We start from the raw sequence: 19,667 nt of genomic DNA, 5'->3' as shown, positions 1-19,667 counted from the left end.
CGCCCCTTGTCATGGTTGGATCAGATAGTGGGAATAAGGGTGGCAATATCTGAAAATGACTGCGCAGTCGAATTTATGAAATATATTTTGTGTACTTGGGTTATTTTCTTACACTTAAAACCCCAAGGTTACACTGATGTGGCATGACAAACTATGATTTTGGCGTGTGTCCACTGAGTGCAATAAGTACTCAGCCCTGCATGTTGTTTTCTTAATGTGCAGGTTGAGCGGCGATGGGGATGACGGATGTTGAGCAGTGAAAGCCAAATGAGTGTTTTACTTGGTCTTTTGGATGGTGTCGTGTCGTCATACCCGGCATCATCTGTCTTTTGGTCTTTTCCGCTGCTTTGTAATCCGATACATTGTTTTTATTTAACTCTGTTTACATTAACTTTAGTAATGTCTTCTTAGTACAATGTTTGAAGTGAACTTCTTTTTAATAAATGTTTTTGGGTCAAATATTCCTGTTCTCCCCTTTCTTCCCCGCTTCTTAATTCCTCCCCTAGTCGCGGTCCACCGTACTTCCTATCCTTAGGAAATGCGGGCGTGACAGAGTGGTATCAGAGCCTAGGTTTTCTCTTTCTGCTCTGGACCCAAAAAATTCTTTTTCTGACTGGAGTAAGTTTTCAAAAGTGTCATTGGCTCAACATCCGACTCATCGCACTCAACCTGAAATGAGGTAATGAAAATTTCGAAATTTTGGAAAGTATATGGAAGTGGAGGAAATTGTGATTTTGGTGTTGAAAATGATTTTTATGTAAAGTTTAAGTAAATGTTGAGACATGTGGAAGGGTACAAAGTGATGTGGAAAAGTTGGAAATTATTTGAGTTATGAACTGTTATGGTGTTATGAACTGTTGATGTATGATGAACTTATATGAAAGCATGTGGCTGATGTGTGATGATATGATGACGTGAATGTTGATGTGAGCTTTTATGTGAGTATGTGTTGGCCTTTTGAATGTTTGAACTTAGACGTGATAGAATTTCACTAGTGCTTCTTGGACCTATGATAGATAAGAGCTTTTGGCCTTTGAACACCAGCGGGCTTGGATTTAGAACATCGATACGTCTGCACACACTCTCTCTCTCTCTTCTTCGGTTATGCACTCTGTTTTTATACGCGAGGCGGTTGTTTCTGTTTTTCTATAGATGGCGCGTATGTTCCGAACCGCGCGACGGAGTGATCGCGATAGACTTAGGGCACAGAGGGTGCTCAGGGATTATAGAGTGTACCGGAAGAAGGATCACGTACCGTTGATCGAGTTCGTGGCACACTTCGACACCCTCTGGAGGGCAGCTCAGGAGTTCGGAGTGACAGAGCATGACGGCATTGAGAAGCTAATAGATTTGCTTCCCGATAACTGGAAGGAGTGGGCCGAAAGAACGGCGAGGAGGTACACGTGGCATGAGCCCGCTACCGATGACATGGTGGGTGACATGGCTGGCTTTCGGAAAGCCGTGTATTGTGCACTGGTGGACTCTCGAGAGGAGCAGCCCCCACAGGAGGTGGAAGAGAGGGTCGTGTATCAGGACAAGTATGTGAGCATGTACGAGGGTGAACAAGGGTATGAAGATGTTTATGAGGAGGACGACGACGAAGACCCGGAGGAAGGGCCTATGGATGAGGATGATAGAGTCGTAGTCTAGAATTAGAATAGTTCGTTGTCTTTTCAGTTTTTGCTTTCAGTACGATCTACTCTTGGGAACAATGTTGGCCTTCTTTCTTTTAATGAGAATTTTGATTTTGATATATATATCCTATGTGTTGCATCTTATACTACATGAAGGTTTTATAAGAATTTTTGAGAAAGTAGTAATCTTGGATGAGAATTAAAGTAACACTTATGGGTATTGAATCAGAATGCCGCCAAGACGTGCACGCCAACCACGACAAGGACCCAACGTGGAGGCACCACCACCGCCACCACCACCTCCACCCCCGCCTCAACAAGAAAGATTCATAGTTACGTTCTCAAGGCAGAATCCCCCAAAATTTGACGGACAAGGAGACCCATCCAAAGCGGAAGAGTGGATACGCGGCCTCGAGCGTATCTTCAGGGTCATGGAGTGCACAGATAGGGAGCGCATTGCTGGTGCTACCTTTCAACTGTCAGGTGCTGCCGATTACTGGTGGGAGACTCGGCAAAGAACTATGAATCCTGCCCGCCTGGAGGCGCTAACATGGGAGGAGTTTAAAGTAGAGATCGATAACAAGTATGTTCCAAAGACGTACAGACGGGCCAAGGTGGTAGAGTTCCACACACTAAGCCAAGGCCGAATGACTGTAACCGAGTATGACCGAGCCCTCGCACAGATGGCACGATATGCGCCCGAGTTGATGGACACCGATGAGAAATGGGCGGTGAAGTTCCGGGCCGGGCTCAGAGATGAGATAAAGGCCGCATTGGCCTGTCGAGGAGAACTCTCCTACTCGGAGATCTTGACTTGTGCACTGGACGTGGAAGATGCACTCCCTAAGCCAAGAGTTGTGGCAACAACAAACGCGACACCTCTACAAGCTCAGCCGGGCCACCAAGAGAAGAGGAGGTGGGATGGTGACCAGGCTCAGTATGGTGGTAAGAGGCCACAACACATGAGGAACCCACCCTACAATGGCGGGAGACAGAATACTTTCCAACCGAGGGCAAACTTTCCGCCGAGGAACCCTCAATGTGGAAGGTGCTTCAAGTACCACGCCGGGGAGTGTCGAGACCCTAGGTGCTTCAACTGTGGTGGAAGTGGCCATTACTTCCGAAGCTGCCCAAATAAGAACAGGGGAACGGGAACGAGACAGAACCAGCTAGGTTTCCGCCCACAATCCCAGGCACTACCTGCACCTCCACCGCAACAACGCCGCCAAGGATTACCATCGCAAGCAAGGGCCTACGCCTTGAAGGGGAAACAGCCGGCAAACGGGAAAGAAACCTTTGAGCAAGGAAACTTGGCAGGTATGGGCACACTTCTCAATATGCCTATAGTTGTCTTGTTTGATACGGGTGCGTCGCATTCCTTTATATCAACGTCTTGTGTGGATACTTTGGAATTACCTACTGTTAAGACCGAACCCACTATGAGTGTGACCTCACCGGTAGGCGGGGCTATAGATATATCCCGATCTTGTGCATGTGTGAACTTTGGAATAGGTGAACTCAGTTTAGTGGCTTATAATTTGCAAATAATGACGATGGGTAGCGTAGACATAATCTTGGGTATGGATTGGTTAGCGGAGAACCACGTTACCCTTCATTGTAGAGAAAGGGAAATTTCGTTTGAAACCCCCGGAAAAGAGCCGATGAAGTTTCACGGAGTCCCAATGAGCCGACGCAAGTCCATTATCTCTGCGCTGCAAGCCACTACAATGATGAGGAAGGGATGTCCAGCGTACCTTGTTTATTTGAATGGGGAGGAGAAGAAAGACAGGAAGATAGAAGATGTGGCGATAGTGAGTGAATATCCCGATGTCTTCCCCGATGCATTGCCGGGACCCCCACCCGACAGGCAAGTAGAATTCACGATCGATCTGGAGCCCGGATCGGCACCAATATCCAAAGCACCTTATAGAATGGCGCCAAAAGAGTTGGAGGAGCTTAAGGTGCAACTGCAAGAGCTACTGGAATTGGGATTCATTAGACCTAGCGTGTCACCATGGGGAGCACCAGTGTTGTTTGTAAAGAAGAAGGATGGAACGATGAGGATGTGCATCGACTATCGGGAGCTAAACAAACTAACGCTGAAGAACAAGTATCCACTACCAAGGATAGACGACTTGTTTGACCAACTTCGAGGGGCAGGAGTCTTCTCTAAGATGGATTTGAGGTCTGGGTACCATCAGCTGAGGGTTCGGCGAGAAGATGTACCCAAGACAGCTTTTCGAACAAGATATGGTCATTATGAGTTCGTTGTAATGCCTTTTGGACTGACGAACGCCCCGGCAGTGTTCATGGACCTTATGAACCGCGTGTTCCATCCATTTCTGGATCGGTTTGTCCTGGTTTTCATCGATGACGTGCTTGTTTACTCAAAGAACGAGGAGGAGCACAAAGAGCACTTGAGAACCGTCCTAGCAACTCTAAGGGACGAGAAACTATATGCCAAGTTCAGTAAATGCGAGTTTTGGCTCAAGGAAGTAAATTTTCTTGGACATGTAGTAACTTCAGATGGAATTCGTGTAGATCCGGCCAAGGTAGAAGCGGTGCAGGAGTGGAAGTCACCTTCTACACAAAACGAAATCCGAAGCTTTTTAGGACTGGCGGGCTATTATCGAAGATTCATCGAGGGATTCTCGAAGATAGCAAGGCCAATGACGCAACAACTGAAAAAGGGAGTCAAGATGATTTGGACGCCAGAATGTGAGGCGAGCTTTCAGTTGTTGAAGGAGAAATTGACCACCGCACCAATCCTAGCTGTGCCGGAGCCAGAGACTGACTATGCGGTATATACGGATGCGTCGAAGGTGGGACTGGGATGTGTGCTTATGCAGAAGGGGAAAGTGATTGCATATGCATCGAGACAATTGAAGCCCCATGAACTGAATTATCCGACGCATGGCTTGGAACTGGCAGCTGTGGTGCATGCTTTGAAGATCTGGAGACACCATCTCTATGGAGTCCGTTGTGAGATATACACGGACCATAAGAGTCTAAAGTACTTCTTTGAGCAAAAGGAGCTGAATATGCGCCAACGTAGGTGGCTCGAGTTGGTGAAGGACTACGATTGTGGTATAAATTACCATCCGGGAAAAGCAAACGTAGTGGCCGATGCTCTTAGTAGGAAGTCTCAATCTCAGCTGGCCACCTTTCTTACTATCGAGGAGAGTATAATCCAAGAGTTCAGTAAGATGCGCTTGGAAGTGGTGAGAATGCCCGAGACTGTGGAAGGGATAGTAGCCACGTTGGTGATGGAACCCGACTTAAGAGCCAGAATTGTAGAAGCTCAACGGCGAGATACGTTACTAGAAAAGATTCGCTCAGAAGTGAGGACGGGTGAACTCGGAAATTTTCGTGAGGCAGCGGATAATGGTCTCACATACAAGGGAAGGTTGTGTGTGCCTAAGGATGAAGGCCTGAGGATGGAAATCATGAGAGAAGCACATGAAACCCCATACGCTGCTCATCCAGGGAGCACCAAAATGTATCAAGACTTGAAAAGACAGTTTTGGTGGAACGGTATGAAAAAGCATGTTGCGGCATTTGTGGAGAGATGCCTGGCATATCAACAAGTAAAGGCGCTACACCAACGGCCCTATGGGAAATTGCAACCCCTCGAGATTCCGGAATGGAAGTGGGAACATATTGCAATGGACTTTGTGATAGGACTGCCAAAATCCCAGCGAGGGAACACGGTGATTTGGGTGATTATAGATCGTCTCACCAAATCTGCCCACTTTGTACCGGTTCGCGCTACTTATGGATCCGACCAGTTGGCTAAGGTATATGTACGGGAGATTATACGCTTGCATGGAGTTCCAGCGACAATCACATCTGATCGTGATGCTAAATTCACTTCTAGATTTTGGACAAGCCTGCAACGCGAGTTGGGGACTAAGTTGAATTTCAGTACAGCTTTCCACCCTCAAACCGACGGGCAGTCGGAGAGAACGATACAAGCCTTGGAGGACATGCTACGAGCCGTGGTGCTTGATCGAGGCTGGGGTTGGGAAGAAGTGTTGCCATTGGTTGAATTCGCGTACAACAATAGTTACCAGGCGACTATCAAGATGGCCCCATATGAGGCCTTGTATGGAAAGAAGTGTAGATCGCCACTTTATTGGGATGAAGTGGGTGAGAGAAGAATTCTCGGACCAGACTCTGTAGAAGAGATGATAGAGATTGTCCGACAAATCCGTGGGAGGATCAAGGAGGCACAAGATCGACAGAAATCTTATGCGGATGTTCGAAGGACCGAGTTACAGTTCGAGGTCGGGGAAAAGGTCTTTCTGAAAGTTTCCCCTTCTAAGGGAATAACTCGTTTTGGAGTGAAGGGAAAGCTGAGACCCCGATTTATTGGTCCATACGAGATTTTGGATAGAGTCGGCGTGGTAGCATACAGGTTGGCTCTACCACCAAGCTTTGGAAATGTGCACAACGTCTTCCATGTGTCACAATTGAGGAAGTACGTGTTTGACCCCACACACATCGTTCACCAAGAAGAGATGATGGTCCTAAATCCCGATCTAAGTTATGAGGAGAAGCCCGAGGCCATTTTGGATCGAAGGGTGCAAGAATTGAGGAATAAGTCAATTGCTTCGGTGAAAGTACGGTGGAGGAATCATGGAGTCGAAGAAGCAACATGGGAATTAGAAGATAAGATGAGAGAGAAGTTTCCGGAGCTGTTTGAGTAATCTAGGGAAATTTCGGGACGAAATTTTTTTTAAGGTGGGAGGAATGTAATGTCCGTTTTTTTTTTAATTAAGGGGTGTTTGCTTTTTGTGAATATCTTGTTTAAGATATGGTGTGGTATGTTTTATTTGTTTTACATTATTTATGGGTGTGAATATTTAGTTTATGGTTTTTGAAAAGCAAATTAATATCCTAATTAATAAATTAAATATCTCTCTCTCTCTCTCCCTCTCCCTCTCGGTTCTCTCCCTCACCCCACGATCTTCTCAACCCCCCCCACTCCCACAAAACCGATATCTTTCCCTTCCCAATCACAATCAATCATCGGTTCTCTCTTCTCCCTCACAATCTCAACACCGGTAAGCTTCCTCCCTTCTCCCTCTCGGTTTTTACCTTCTTCCATTCACTCCCTCTCATCATCTTCTTGGATTCCTCAAGGTGATACCCTCCTTCGTCGTGAATCGGAGTCGTAAGAGGAAGTAAAGCTTTTACACTACGTTGAACTATCCGGGAAAGGTAATACAAGGCCTCAACTCTCGTTTAATTCGAAAAACATGCATGTAGGACGTTTTGGGAAGGTTTAGATGTTGAATAGGTTTTGTGATTATGTGTTGTTGTCGAGCATGTTTTGTTAGTAACTGACAGTGGGTTCCGACCCCGTTTTGACTGAGCAAACGATCTCCTTTTGGTACGAAATTTTAACCGTATAAACTTGGATGTGTCTTCGGTGTGGTGTGTAAATTTCAGCTTCTTTGGATGTCGTATGATTTTACTATGATTTTTGCAAGTAAACTGCGCAGTTCTGCGTGTGGTGTGTTCTGGGTGATGTTTGTGTGTGCTTTGGGTGTGTTTCTGAGTGTTGTGTTTTGTGAAGCATGTGGGTGTGTTTGGCCAAGAGATGGCTCGGGAAAATCAGTGTTTGGTTCGAGGGTTTCGTGTGTGTTGGCCGAGAGTTGTAGGGTTCGGCCTAGGGCAGTGTTGTGGAGAGTTTTGAAGGGATGACCCAGGTGTTTGGGTGTGTTTTGGGACGTAGGAGGTGTGGTGTGAATGTCGTATAGGGTTTGAGAATCGGAGGTTGGAGGAAAGTGAGTGTACACTGGACTGTGCCGAGACGGGTGCCGAGCTGTGCCGAGACGGGTGCCGAGCTGTGCCGAGACAGGTGCCGAGCTGTGCCGAGACAGGTGCCGAGCTGTGCCGAGACAGGTGCCGAGCTGTGCCGAGACAGGTGCCGAGCTGTGCCGAGACAGGCGGCCGAGGTGCCGAGCCAGGCGGCCGAGGTGCCGAGCCAGGCGGCCGAGGTGCCGAGCCAGGCGGCCGAGACGGTCGGCCGAGGTGCCGAGCCAGGCGGCCGAGACACCGAGCCAGGCCGAGACGCCGATCCTTTTTCCGAGCTTTTTCCGAACCTTTTCCGAGCCAAGTGAGCCGTTGCACAGTAAGGGTATGCCAGGAGTTTGAGTGTTGTGTGTGTGTCGTGTGCGCGTTTTGAGTACGTCGTATGCGTGTCGGGTGCGTGCGGGGTGTGTTTTCGGGCGTGTCTTTGTGTGTTTGGCTTATGAGATGTTGTTAAGTGTGTGTTCGTGTAACGTGCTAGATGTTGAAGTCGTCCACGTAGGAATCATGCATTGTCGTTTAAACATCGTCTACCCTGACTCTAATCATGATTTATTTATCTTTCAAAAAGGGTGATCTTTTACGAGGAAAGTGTGGTTGAAGGGAACTGTTTTAAAAGCTAAGCAATCGAGGTGGGCTTTTCTACCCTACTTTTATGTGGGTTATCTTTAAATACGGACTTTGTTCCGGAAATGTTTATGGAGGTGAACTGTTTGTCTTGCCAATTGTTTTGTTTTGAAACCTATCTGAAGTGGTTTACCACATATGTTTAATCGAATTCGGGTCTGTTGGGCTGCGAACCCTCAGGCTAGTGTACACGAGACCGAGAGCCATCTGAGAGCAAGTTGGCCGGTCTAGTTGACCTGGGGTGTGGCCACGCCCCTTGTCATGGTTGGATCAGATAGTGTATGATAGTGGGAATAAGGGTGGCAATGTCTGAAAATGACTGCGCAGTCGAATTTATGAAATATATTTTGTGTACTTGTGTTATTTTCTTACACTTAAAACCCCAAGGTTACACTGATGTGGCATGACAAACTATGATTTTGGCGTGTGTCCACTGAGTGCAATAAGTACTCAGCCCTGCATGTTGTTTTCTTAATGTGCAGGTTGAGCGGCGATGGGGATGACGGATGTTGAGCAGTGAAAGCCAAATGAGTGTTTTACTTGGTCTTTTGGATGGTGTCGTGTCGTCATACCCGGCATCATCTGTCTTTTGGTCTTTTCCGCTGCTTTGTAATCCGATACATTGTTTTTATTTAACTCTGTTTACATTAACTTTAGTAATGTCTTCTTAGTACAATGTTTGAAGTGAACTTCTTTTTAATAAATGTTTTTGGGTCAAATATTCCTGTTCTCCCCTTTCTTCCCCGCTTCTTAATTCCTCCCCTAGTCGCGGTCCACCGTACTTCCTATCCTTAGGAAATGCGGGCGTGACAAGTAAAACAAACGGTTTCCCCAAATAAAGGAAAGGCACAACATAACTTTACAAGTTTGATAGAAAGACACCATGCCAAAAGAGGCAAAGGCAGCCTGCATTCTCCTCTTCCCTCCACACCTGTAAAACCAACAAATAACATAAATGCAATAGTCCTTATCTCCCAGTACACTACCAAATTGCAGTTAAAGTTGCTGCAGGATAAAAAAAAGGAGGATTTGATGCAGGAAGAGAACAAAGTAATACAACAGCCCCAATTAAGGCCTCACGAGTACACACTCTTGCCTATAAAAATCCCCTCCACACCACCTATGAACACTTCCACGCACCTTAAGATTTTCCAGCAACATAACAAGTTTGAGAAGTAAAGAGGGCTGAGGTTTAGGGACTGATTTCAAAACAACTGCAGCTTTCAGCAGGTAATTTCTCCAATAATCTAAATTCATGCCCATATAGCATATAGATTCATATATATACCGCAAGCATAATTAGAACACCACCATCTCAGAACGTAACAACATGATAACATAATGGAAGAACAAGTAAACACACTAGCACACCCCCTGCCTCGTTGTGAACATCATGCTTAGGATAAGGAATTTACAGCTTTAGTACATTTCTTTTATGCAACACCAAAACACAACGCAACATACTAGAGTCCTAAATTACACCAACAAGTAAGATAATTACTCAAAGTCTTCAAATCTATGTAATAGACAAACTAAAGAAAGCACAAGTTAGGGAAACTTATCTCATGGGTATGAATCTGCCGGAAACAGATTCACGGCAGCCCAGAGACGAGGAGGGCAGCCCCACACCCTAGCGACTGACAATATCACAACCTTGACCAATCTACAATTAAAAACACCAAACTCTTAAATCCAAGATTTAATCTTTTGAAAATAACAAAGGGGAAAAGTGATAAATATAAAATTGGCCTACCTTACCTGTCGGAGAATGGCGAGTCGCGGAGGAGAGGCGGCGAAGCCGCTGCCTGTGCATGCACAGCAGCGACAGTCAGCCGCCGCGCACGCACAGCAGCGGTGTTGGCGCGCCTCGAATCACGCCCGGACAACAACATCGACAAGGGAGACGCGGAGCAAGGATGGCTCCCCGCTGGACTTCGGCGGCGGCTACTAGTCGAGCGTCTGGAAACGGTCTCGCCGGAGAAGAAGAGAAAACAGGCGCTAGTGACGGCGGTTCCACCGTAAGGGCGACGCCCCCTTCTCTGCTTCGATGGTGCCGAGACGGCAAGGGAGGCGGCAAACGGAGGCGTCGGCGGGGATTGGCCAACTCCGAGTCTAGCTCGACGGAGGGAGACCCGACGGAGGCGGCTACACAGTCGCGGCGTCGGTTGGAGACGGAGGCAGCACCGGCTTCGCATTAGCAGGCCGCACCCAACGCGAGACGCCGAGGGGAAGAATCGGAGAAAGGTAGGGAGAGAGATGGCGGCCGTGCAGCGGCGAAGTGCGCCGAGGAAGGAGGGAGAGGGGCTAGGGTTTGGTAAATTCTCAATTTGGGGATTTGTTTGATGAAGAAAAGTGAGAGAGAGGGGCCGACGATTTGGTGGGAGGGGGGTTTCTTTCTTGAATAATGCTATGCGGCCACATTATGGCCAGCCATAAATTAATTAATTAACAAAAAAATTAATTTTTTTTTCAATTTTTTGATTTAATACTACTTGATTTTACTTTTATATCATCTTCATTATATGTTGCTCAACATGTTAGTGTTGCTCTTTCGTAGTTTTTACTCAACTTATTACTACTGTCAAAGATAAGTATCAACTCACAAGTCCATTCACACACATATAAGTTTATATCGGTAATTCTAATTTTTTTATACATGTAAATGGACTAAATTAACTCTTTATGGCCGGCCACATTATGGCCATTTAGCATCACTCTTCTTTCTTTTTGTTTTGTTTTTCTTTAATTGGGCCTAGTTCATTCTTTTTCATTTGGGCCTTGTTCTTTCTTTCCTTTTTGCTTGGGCCTAGAGGAATTTTGGGGAAGAAAAGAATAATAAATCATTTGGGCTGGCTGGTTGAAGACATTTTGGGCTATGAATTAGTTGGAGAAATGGACTGCCTTATAGAGATTTAATCATGGAGTGGGCTGCCAATTAAAATACTAGTATGACAAAAAAATAATTCTAATTTAGTTAATTGGCACTCCTAATGTTTTACCGATTAAATAATGGATAGCCGCTACGGACATTAAATTTAAATTTCCAGAATGTAACTAATTCTAGAATAATTTTGCAAATTCCCAAATAAATTAAATCGTTTGATTTAATAAATACTTAAGGACTTTCTATGGATAAAGAAACGGAAAATAAAAAAAATGATCACACGCTTAGGAATGCATACACGTTAAGTATTTAGCTTCTTAAGCCCAATCTAAGTATACTTTATTTTCTATAGGGGGCGTCGTCGCACGTCAAGTAAGACCAAGTCGAGGGACTTTCAACTAAGGAATTATGCTCTGAGGTGGGCATTCTTTTCAAAACGCGATTTTTACATGAATATGTGAATCTTTTCTAATATGTTTGTCATGCCATGTTTTGCTTTTATGATGACCTATCTGCTTGGCTATGCTAATCATGTTAAATCGAATTCGGGTCCCAGTAGGGCCGCAAACCCTACTTGGACTAGTGTACACCTATGGGGACCGTGTGCTAGCTTTCAAGTTGGTCGGTCCAGTGACCGTCGTGGAATGTGGCCACATTCCCGATTCACATACGTTCAGATATGGTATTTATGTATGTATGTGATTGCGCAATCAATTTTACGAAATGAAGGGAATTTAGTGACTCGGGCCTTTTTAAATAAAAACCCCGTGTTCACTCAACTATGACTGACAAATTAAAAATAACTGTTTTTGTCACTGTGCTCACTGAGTATATCAAGTACTCAGCCCTGCATGTTTCTTTTCTAACGTGCAGGTTGAACGTGATTGAGGCGACGAAGGTGTTGGGAAGAGGCTGTTAATAAGTAGTTAGGTAGCCCAAAGTAGTATGTCTTCATACATACTATTTTGTCTTGGAACCTTCCGCTGCATTTAAATGTTGTTCTTGGAAAACTATGAATTTGGTTTCGATACTCTGATTATGACTTGACTTTGTACTCATTCGCCTTGGAGACTATTCCCTCGAGTTAATTATTTCTTTTATGATGAGTTTAGAGCATCCGCAATGGGGAGGATGATAGGCCGCCCGATGCCTCAAGCACGCCATCGTCCGACCACTGTGAGTGCGCGGACGATGCCCGATGCATCGTCCGCGGACGATAGGGCATCGTCCGCCCACTGTGGGCGACGAGGACGATGCAAGGCGTTTTATTTTTTTTATATTTTAATTCTAAAAAATTTATTTATATAAATACCCCCTACCCCACCTTCATTTGTAACCTTTCCATTCACTTTTTCACACTCAAATTACACTATAAAATGGATTCCGGTGAATATCCAAGTCCGAATAGTCCGATGTTTTGGGGTGGTGCACGTTGGCCGGGTACAGACCCTGGTGAATATCGGTCGTTTTTGTAGAGTAGTCAAATTTTTTTTCATTTCTAACTCGTGTAAAATGTTTTTTAATCAATGTCGGATTTGTCGTTTTTAATTAATCGTGGTATTTTTTAATTATTTTGCATTAACATATTTGAAACATTTAAATTAATTAACAAAACAATAGTGAAACCTATAGGGCGGCCTTTAGGGCGGCTTCCTTAGGGCGCCCCACTGCTAATGCTCTCATGATTGATGAGATTATTTTAATTGCGAAATAGCTACGCTCATTAGTACTAGGAAGTTGTGGTCGTGACAGAATATCAAGTTGGGACATATAAAACTCGATACTCATTTCGACATTCCTACCTACATTTAGAAATGACTAAGGGGATATGATATAAGTACGATAGTATCACACTCCTAAGTCTTAATTATAAGTATTTGATAAAATTTACTAGCTCATTAACCAACAAAGAAAATTTATGAATGAAAAATAGATTAAAATTAAATGTTTATTGGGTTAAAACATAGTTCAAACTTCAAATTCATTGTAAAATTTGGCACACCTCTTAGTAGGGATGCTAGTGCAGCCCGCAACCAGTGGGCTGGCCCGAATAACCCGTCAAATTTACAGGGTTATGGCTGTAAATTTCTAGCCCGATAAAATTACAACCCGACTAACCTGCAACCCGTTAGGGCCAGAGCCGAAAACCCGAGGGGCTGGCCCGAAGACCCGATAAAAATTCTATAATTCTATTTGTTTGACTTATAATTCAACACTTCATTGATTATTTTTATAATATAGATAACTAAAAAACATATCTTTCAATTTTGTATTAAATATACAAATTATATATTAAAATTTTATTAATATAATAATAGATTAATAAGTTAGAAACCTCAAATTCATTAAAAAATATTTAAATTTCGATAACATTCTTTAAAATTTCTTGAAATATGTTTATATTTCATTTTGCATAAATCTCAAATATTAGGATTATGTTTGAGTTTAAACATATATCTCAAATTTATCATAATTAAATATTTTACCTCTATAAATATAACTAATTTTCATAATTATTGATTAGATTGATCACATGTGAATTTCATCGACAGCAACCCGATTAACCCGTTGGGCTAGCCCGAAACCCGAGTTTTCAGGTGAATTTTCACAACACGAAAAAAATTCACAGCCCGATTAGCCCGCACCCGATTGACCCATAACCCGAGCAGGGTTGGCCCGGATTGACATCCCTACCTCTTAGTAGGTATGATATTTTGACTATTTTCTTTTCTAATCTATATACTTATATAAAATATATATTTAATTGTTTAAAATTGTGTAAAAAATGATTTGATATAAAGTTTGTTCAAAAAATATACTACCTTAAAAATAGACTAATTCTATTTAAAATATAAAAAAATTGTTAGGTCCATTATCCACTAATAAACTTTTCATCACTTTTTCTTTCTATTTCTATTTTATTCTACCAATTGTGCATTAAAACTCGTGTTGTTTCAAATGTTGTCTATTTATTAGGGACGGAGAGAGTATTTATATTTATTATATATAGAGAGAGAATTCTTTAAATTTATATTGGTATTTAAAAATATAATCTCTCTCTAAAATTTATATTGGTACTTAAATACGCGTGAGGGCCATTTTATTACTAATTTCTTATAAGTGGAGTACTATTATTGTTAACAATATTGACCAAAGTGCTACAGTTGCTAGCAACATTGTGGGCACCAAGCATTATAGTTATACTAGCAAATTTAAATCCTGGCTTTTGCAACATTCAAATATTAAAATATACACCCTTGATTAATGTGTTATATACACCCTTGATTAATGTGTTATATACACCCCCTTCATTCAATAGCATGACATTCCAGTCGGTGGGCGTGTATATGGTTTATCACACTAAAAAACAATACACTTCTTACCTCCACATGAAGCGTTTATTCTTTGTTTTTTTCTTTTTTTAAGAATATTAAGATAGTAAGTTGAATAATAATACTCCAGAGAGATTAAATATGTTGGATTTTGTAAAAAATAGAAATAACTCATATATAATGAAACAGAGAAAATATTAATTATATTTAGAGTCCCCTCTTGTAAATATACTAGCCGAAATCCTTTTAGGATAAACATTGGAGCAGTTCAATAAATAGATTTCGATACTTGACCTAATGATAAACAAATTCAGTTTAGCCGAGTATCGTATTCTACATTCGATGAATACCCCCCCTACTTTGGTATATGTAAATTAAGAATTTGAACTATAGTCTATCACGTTTGCCTTAAATAGAAGTCATTGAAACCTCCTCTAACTTTGGCCTAGCTTTCCATTAGACAAAATACAAACACACTTGCCGCAAAAGTGAAAACAGAGGGAGATCTATAAAAACAAAGAACCAAGAATCCTTACCGCTACGTACAAATGTGCCCTATCCCTTACCTACAACTTCCTCGCCCTTTTCTTGGGCTGTTTTGAAGCTTCCGGCTCACCTCTGTCCCTACCGCGTTTCCCGGCAGCCGGGGGTGCTGCAGCCGCTGCCCTCTTTGGCGGCCGTCCCACGTTCCTCTTTCCCGGGCTGCTCTTCTCCTTCGTTTGCCTCCTCTCCGCGCCCCTCCTAGTAGCCACCGGCTCCTTCTTTTCTCCTCTCTTCGCAGTCTCGCTCTTCTTCCCGGCGGCGCTCTCGCTAGTCAACGGCGTGTTCTTCAACGCATCAAGCAACAAGCCATTGTTTGACGACGGCGTGCCTTGCTTCATCCTACTCAAGAAGCCAGCCGCGCCTCGTTTCTTAGAGTCTGACATCGACTGGGTCTTCTTGCCGTCGCTCTTCCCCTCCGCTTGCGAGGAAGACGAGCCTCCTCCTTTCCCCTGCTTCACTGTTTCAGCCGGGGAGGTCTTGCTGACATTGGCGTTGGCTTGACTCTTGCCGTTTTTCTTCGAGTTGGCTGAGGACGCTGCAGGAAACCGATCCCGTGTTCGTTTCTTGGTGATTTTGGGCTCTTCAGCATCACCAGACCGCTGCTGTTTAGAGTCCTTGTCATCAGCCGGCGACTGAACCAGCTCTTTCTTCTTGTCCGTCCCCGAGGATGAGGCCGTGGCCGTGGCCTTGGTAATGGAGCTGCGTTTTCGACAAACGATCAATGAGCCGGATAGTCTCTGCTTCAAGATCAACGAGGGCGAAGGGGAAGCCTCGGCATCGTCTTTCTTGGGCATGGACAGAGACTGCAAAGAGACCTGCTTTCCAGACGAAGAATCGGACTTGGCGTGTTTGTGAGAGAACTCCTTGGAGATGAGGCGTCGGATCTCAAGGGCAGCAGTCGCCTCGGAGGAGTTGTTGGTGAAGAAGACGAGGGCGTTGTTGACGAGCAGCAAGAGATCGCGGTAGAACTTGGTGCGGGACCTTGTGTAGAAGCCTTCCTTCAATCTGGTTTCGATTGTTTCGAGATCCATGTGCTGATGGATCAGTTTCTGATACTTGGGCGTCTCCTGCGAAAACGAAACACATTTATTTACCATTACTTGCAAAAAAAAGAGTTGATTTATATGCGGCTTAGATGTATCTACGAAATGATGAGTAAAGTCGACAGATTCTTGTGCGAATATGCTACAAGTAACCGTAGCCAATTCAGCGATGCACCAAAGAATCACTCCTCAATTAATCAGTCAAACAAGGGATATAAATCAACTTTTTTTGTAAAAAGAAGTGTCTTTAAAGAAATAACTTCAGACTGAATGCGTTTTTCAAAAAAAGATTCATAATTAGGAACAAAATATGATTAAACCTTTAATCAATGTAACCAAATTAGGCAGACCGTATTTATCACGTTAATAAGCTGTCCGACAGCAAAACACAACTCAAATAATATTAAGAAAATCATAAATTTCAAAAATAAGGTCATCGTTCCACTTATGAAAATAATAGTCAAATAATAAAATGTTTGGGAAAAAAAACCACCCTTACTTTATTTTAGGGGATGTGAGTGGGTTTCCTTTTTAGCCATTCTTGATTTGTTTTATCAAAAGAAAACAAAAATTGTGGGATTGGCCAACTCAATATAATAATAAAATAATTAAATAATATAATAATAATAATAATAATAATAATAATATAATAATAAGATAATAATAAATAATAATAATAATAATAATAATAATAAGTAATAATAATAATAATAATAATAATAATAATAATAATAATAATAATAATAATAATAATAATAATAATAATATATAATAATAATAATAATAATAATAATAATAATAATAATAATAATAATAATATAATAATAATAATATAATAATAATAATAATAATAATAATAATAAGTAATAATAATAATAATAATAATAATAATAATAATAATAATAATAATAATAATAATAATAAAATAATAATAATAATAAAATAATATATTAATAATAATAATAATAATAATAATAATAATAATAATAATAATAATAATAATAATAATAATAATAATAATAATAATAAATGACAATTGGAGAATTGACTGATTGATAAAAAAAGAGTTTCTAAATAAGCCTTAAAATAAACAGATAACAGAAAACCGAGGATCTAATTCGATTCAAATAAGAATATTTTGATTCATTTGTTCATATTTGAATAAATTCGACATTGAATAATTTAGTATATATTCTAGTAATCTGTTTAAGTAAAAGGAACTTACCAAAAATTTATTTAATAAATAAAATTCGACGCCTTAAAATCGTCGAAAATATTAAAAGAGAGCAATAAATCGGAAAAAGAAAAATTAAAATATTAATCACCTGGCTCCGAAGCCGCCGTTCGAAGATGGAGCCGATCTTCGGCGCGCGAATAGATTGTAGAAAGTCAACCAACGGCTGCGATTCGGCGGACAATTCTTTCACGGCACGAGATTGATCCTCGTGTTCACGCTCATCGCCACTCATGCTCCCGCGCCGCACCTTATCACTTCCCTCCTCCTTTCTCGATCTGCTTGCGGAGCTCTGCACATCCGAGTTCTCCTTCATCGCACCCGCGCCTCCGCCGTCGGACTCGGCCTCCGACTCGGCCAGCTCGGTCGACCTGACCACCGGTTCGGCTTTCGCCTTCCGGTCTGGCTCATCTATACTATTCGAACTCCCGTTGCACGAATCCTCCCGCACCGATTTGTGATCCGGTTCTGGTTTCATCTCAGCCGGCTCGCCGCTAGTCTGTCCGGGTCGATTGTTTCTCACCTCATCTCCTCCGGTTCCGGCCGGTTCACAAGCCTCCTCGCCGGCTCTCAACTTTTCCGCTCCCGGATCTGTCGAGTTCGATTCGTTCACCGACAACCGATCCTTCTCCACATCTCCAATAACCGCCGGTTCTCCTCCGGCAGCCGGCGCCGCCACCGGTTCGCAATCTCCCTCCTTGGCGTTATTCTCTAGATCCGCCTCGCTCTCCTCTCTCCTGACGCCTTTTTCCCTCTCCTCTTCCATCCTCTTCATCTTCAACTCCAGCGACCTGCACAAACACACCAGATCAGGGAACACGAAATCGCCTCGCCTCATTCAAACAAATAAAATTACAAATCCGCGACGTTCAGATCTCTCAACAATTCATTCAATCGTGTATACGAAAACCATAAAGGAGTACTCGATGTTGAGATCGTAACGTTGCACTTCTCGCCGGAGCTCCGCGACGCGCAATTTCCTGAGCTCCTCCAGCAACGGCGCGGACTCCTCGACGTTGGATTTTTCCTCCCCCTCCAAATCGCCATTTCTGACGACAAAACGCCGCTTTAGGTCGAGATACCTTGACCTGCAGTTATGCGCGGTGAGGCATAGGTTAGGGTCCGATGTCCTCTTCTGAAGTTCGGAAGCTATGGAATCCCAGGCGGCGGTGCCGTGGCGGTTGACGGCGAAGGCGAGGAGGAGCTCCTCCCAAGTCCCCCAGGCGGCGGGGGAAACGTCGTCGTTTGTCGTTTCCGGCGCGAGGCCGTCCGGTTTGGTCATGAGAGAAGGTGGGTGTGGTAGGGTACGGTGCGGTGCGTACAGTTTGAATTTAGTTTCCCGTAAATTTATGACTTTATTCCATAAATTTTTAAATAAAATTTCATCAAAGAATGGTGTTACAGATTTATATTTATACAGGCGATACCAAAGGTCTAGGGTTGTTATTTCAAAGAGAAAAAACACACACACACACACCACACCAAAATGTTTCATTTCCTAAATATTTATTATGAATCCAATTTATAGTTTTTGTCGTCGTGGGCTTCTTCTTGGCTCGTCGTTGTAGCGGCGTTGCCTCTTTCGGCTCAATGTATTTTATTTTTATTTTTATTTTTATTTTTATTTTCTTTTTCTATTTAACTTTTTTGGATTTCATAATTAGCCACGTTTAGGGTTTCTTAATTGGGCCTCTTTCCATGTTCGATTTTGTGTATGTCGATAATTCTAATGTTTTGGTTGTGAATTAATGTGTTTTGACTGTTTCTTTTTAATATTGGAATTGTTTGTAGGATCATCTACTGTTTATTCTTTAAGGAATAGTTACCGTGAATATCATTTTGAAATTAATTGTATTATAAACGGAATTCGTAGTAAATATTTGTGATAGTAGAGATCTAATTTATGATTGAGACACTTAACTTATCATTATTTAAGCATATAGGAAATACTCCTATATACGAACTTTTTTTTCTTTTAAGTAATTTATCATAATGATTTATGCATAGTATATACAAACATTTTTTTCTTTTTCTTGCGGTTTTCCTCTCAATTATTTAAATATTTTTTTACTTGAATTTAATATTTTCTTCTTATAGTCTGGGTATTGTTTAAATTCATAAATTATACTATATCATGTCTAGAAATATGTTTTATGTGGACATCGTTCTCGTTCAAAAGCAAAGCCACCTTATTATATTAGGTGCCGCAAATAACCCTCCTTATATATCTTGACATATGAGTATTAATTTATTTTACAGTTCTGCAAAATTTCCCTAATCGAATTCTCAAATTCTTCTCACATAGTATAATTTGCCACTTTTCATTTATGTTCATGGCTACGCACATGTTCTTGTTTAGTAATAGTACTGTAAATTAAGATTAGAGCATCCACAACCGTGCTCTTGCCAGCGGCACGGTTGTGGGCCCAACCCCACTTTTTCTGCCTGCTCTCTGGCAAGAGCACAACACCCACAGTTGTGTTCTTCTGCAAGGACGAACACAATTCAATTTAAAATTCAATTAAACAAAAACATTTCCATAATATGAAAATT

General features: G+C 42.4%; 2 protein-coding genes and 1 long non-coding RNA gene across 4 annotated transcripts; 1 reads left to right on the top strand and 2 right to left on the bottom strand.

The window, feature by feature from the left end:
- Positions 1-9,353: 9,353 nt before the first annotated feature.
- Positions 9,354-10,465, bottom strand: LOC121752930. 2 transcript variants are annotated; one of them, XR_006040325.1, is made up of 2 exons: positions 9,832-10,465; positions 9,354-9,741 (listed from the first exon to the last, which is right to left on the bottom strand). XR_006040325.1 is itself a non-coding variant. In XM_042148034.1 (2 exons), the coding sequence occupies exons 1-2, from the start codon at positions 10,271-10,273 to the stop codon at positions 9,642-9,644; spliced, it is 537 nt and encodes a 178-aa protein (XP_042003968.1). In that variant the 5' UTR covers positions 10,274-10,465; the 3' UTR covers positions 9,354-9,641. The 2 variants fall into 2 exon arrangements, 1 of the variants encoding a protein (XP_042003968.1); XM_042148034.1 differs by having other exon boundaries at positions 9,837-10,465.
- An 840-nt stretch (positions 10,466-11,305) lies between these two features.
- LOC121751652 lies at positions 11,306-12,062 on the top strand. The gene is made up of 2 exons (XR_006040138.1): positions 11,306-11,380; positions 11,836-12,062. It is a non-coding gene; the product is annotated as an uncharacterized LOC121751652 (long non-coding RNA).
- Positions 12,063-14,716: 2,654 nt separating this feature from the next.
- On the bottom strand, positions 14,717-18,973 carry LOC121752466. Its single transcript, XM_042147554.1, has 3 exons — positions 18,038-18,973; positions 17,206-17,905; positions 14,717-15,904 (listed from the first exon to the last, which is right to left on the bottom strand). Exons 1-3 carry the CDS (start codon positions 18,607-18,609, stop codon positions 14,861-14,863), a joined length of 2,316 nt encoding a protein of 771 aa, XP_042003488.1. The 5' UTR covers positions 18,610-18,973; the 3' UTR covers positions 14,717-14,860.
- Positions 18,974-19,667: the final 694 nt, after the last annotated feature.

Source organism: Salvia splendens, chromosome 10, assembly GCF_004379255.2.
Source record: "Salvia splendens isolate huo1 chromosome 10, SspV2, whole genome shotgun sequence".
In the NCBI taxonomy this organism is placed as follows: Eukaryota; Viridiplantae; Streptophyta; class Magnoliopsida; order Lamiales; family Lamiaceae; genus Salvia; species Salvia splendens.
This window is presented reverse-complemented; position numbering and strand designations above follow the sequence as displayed.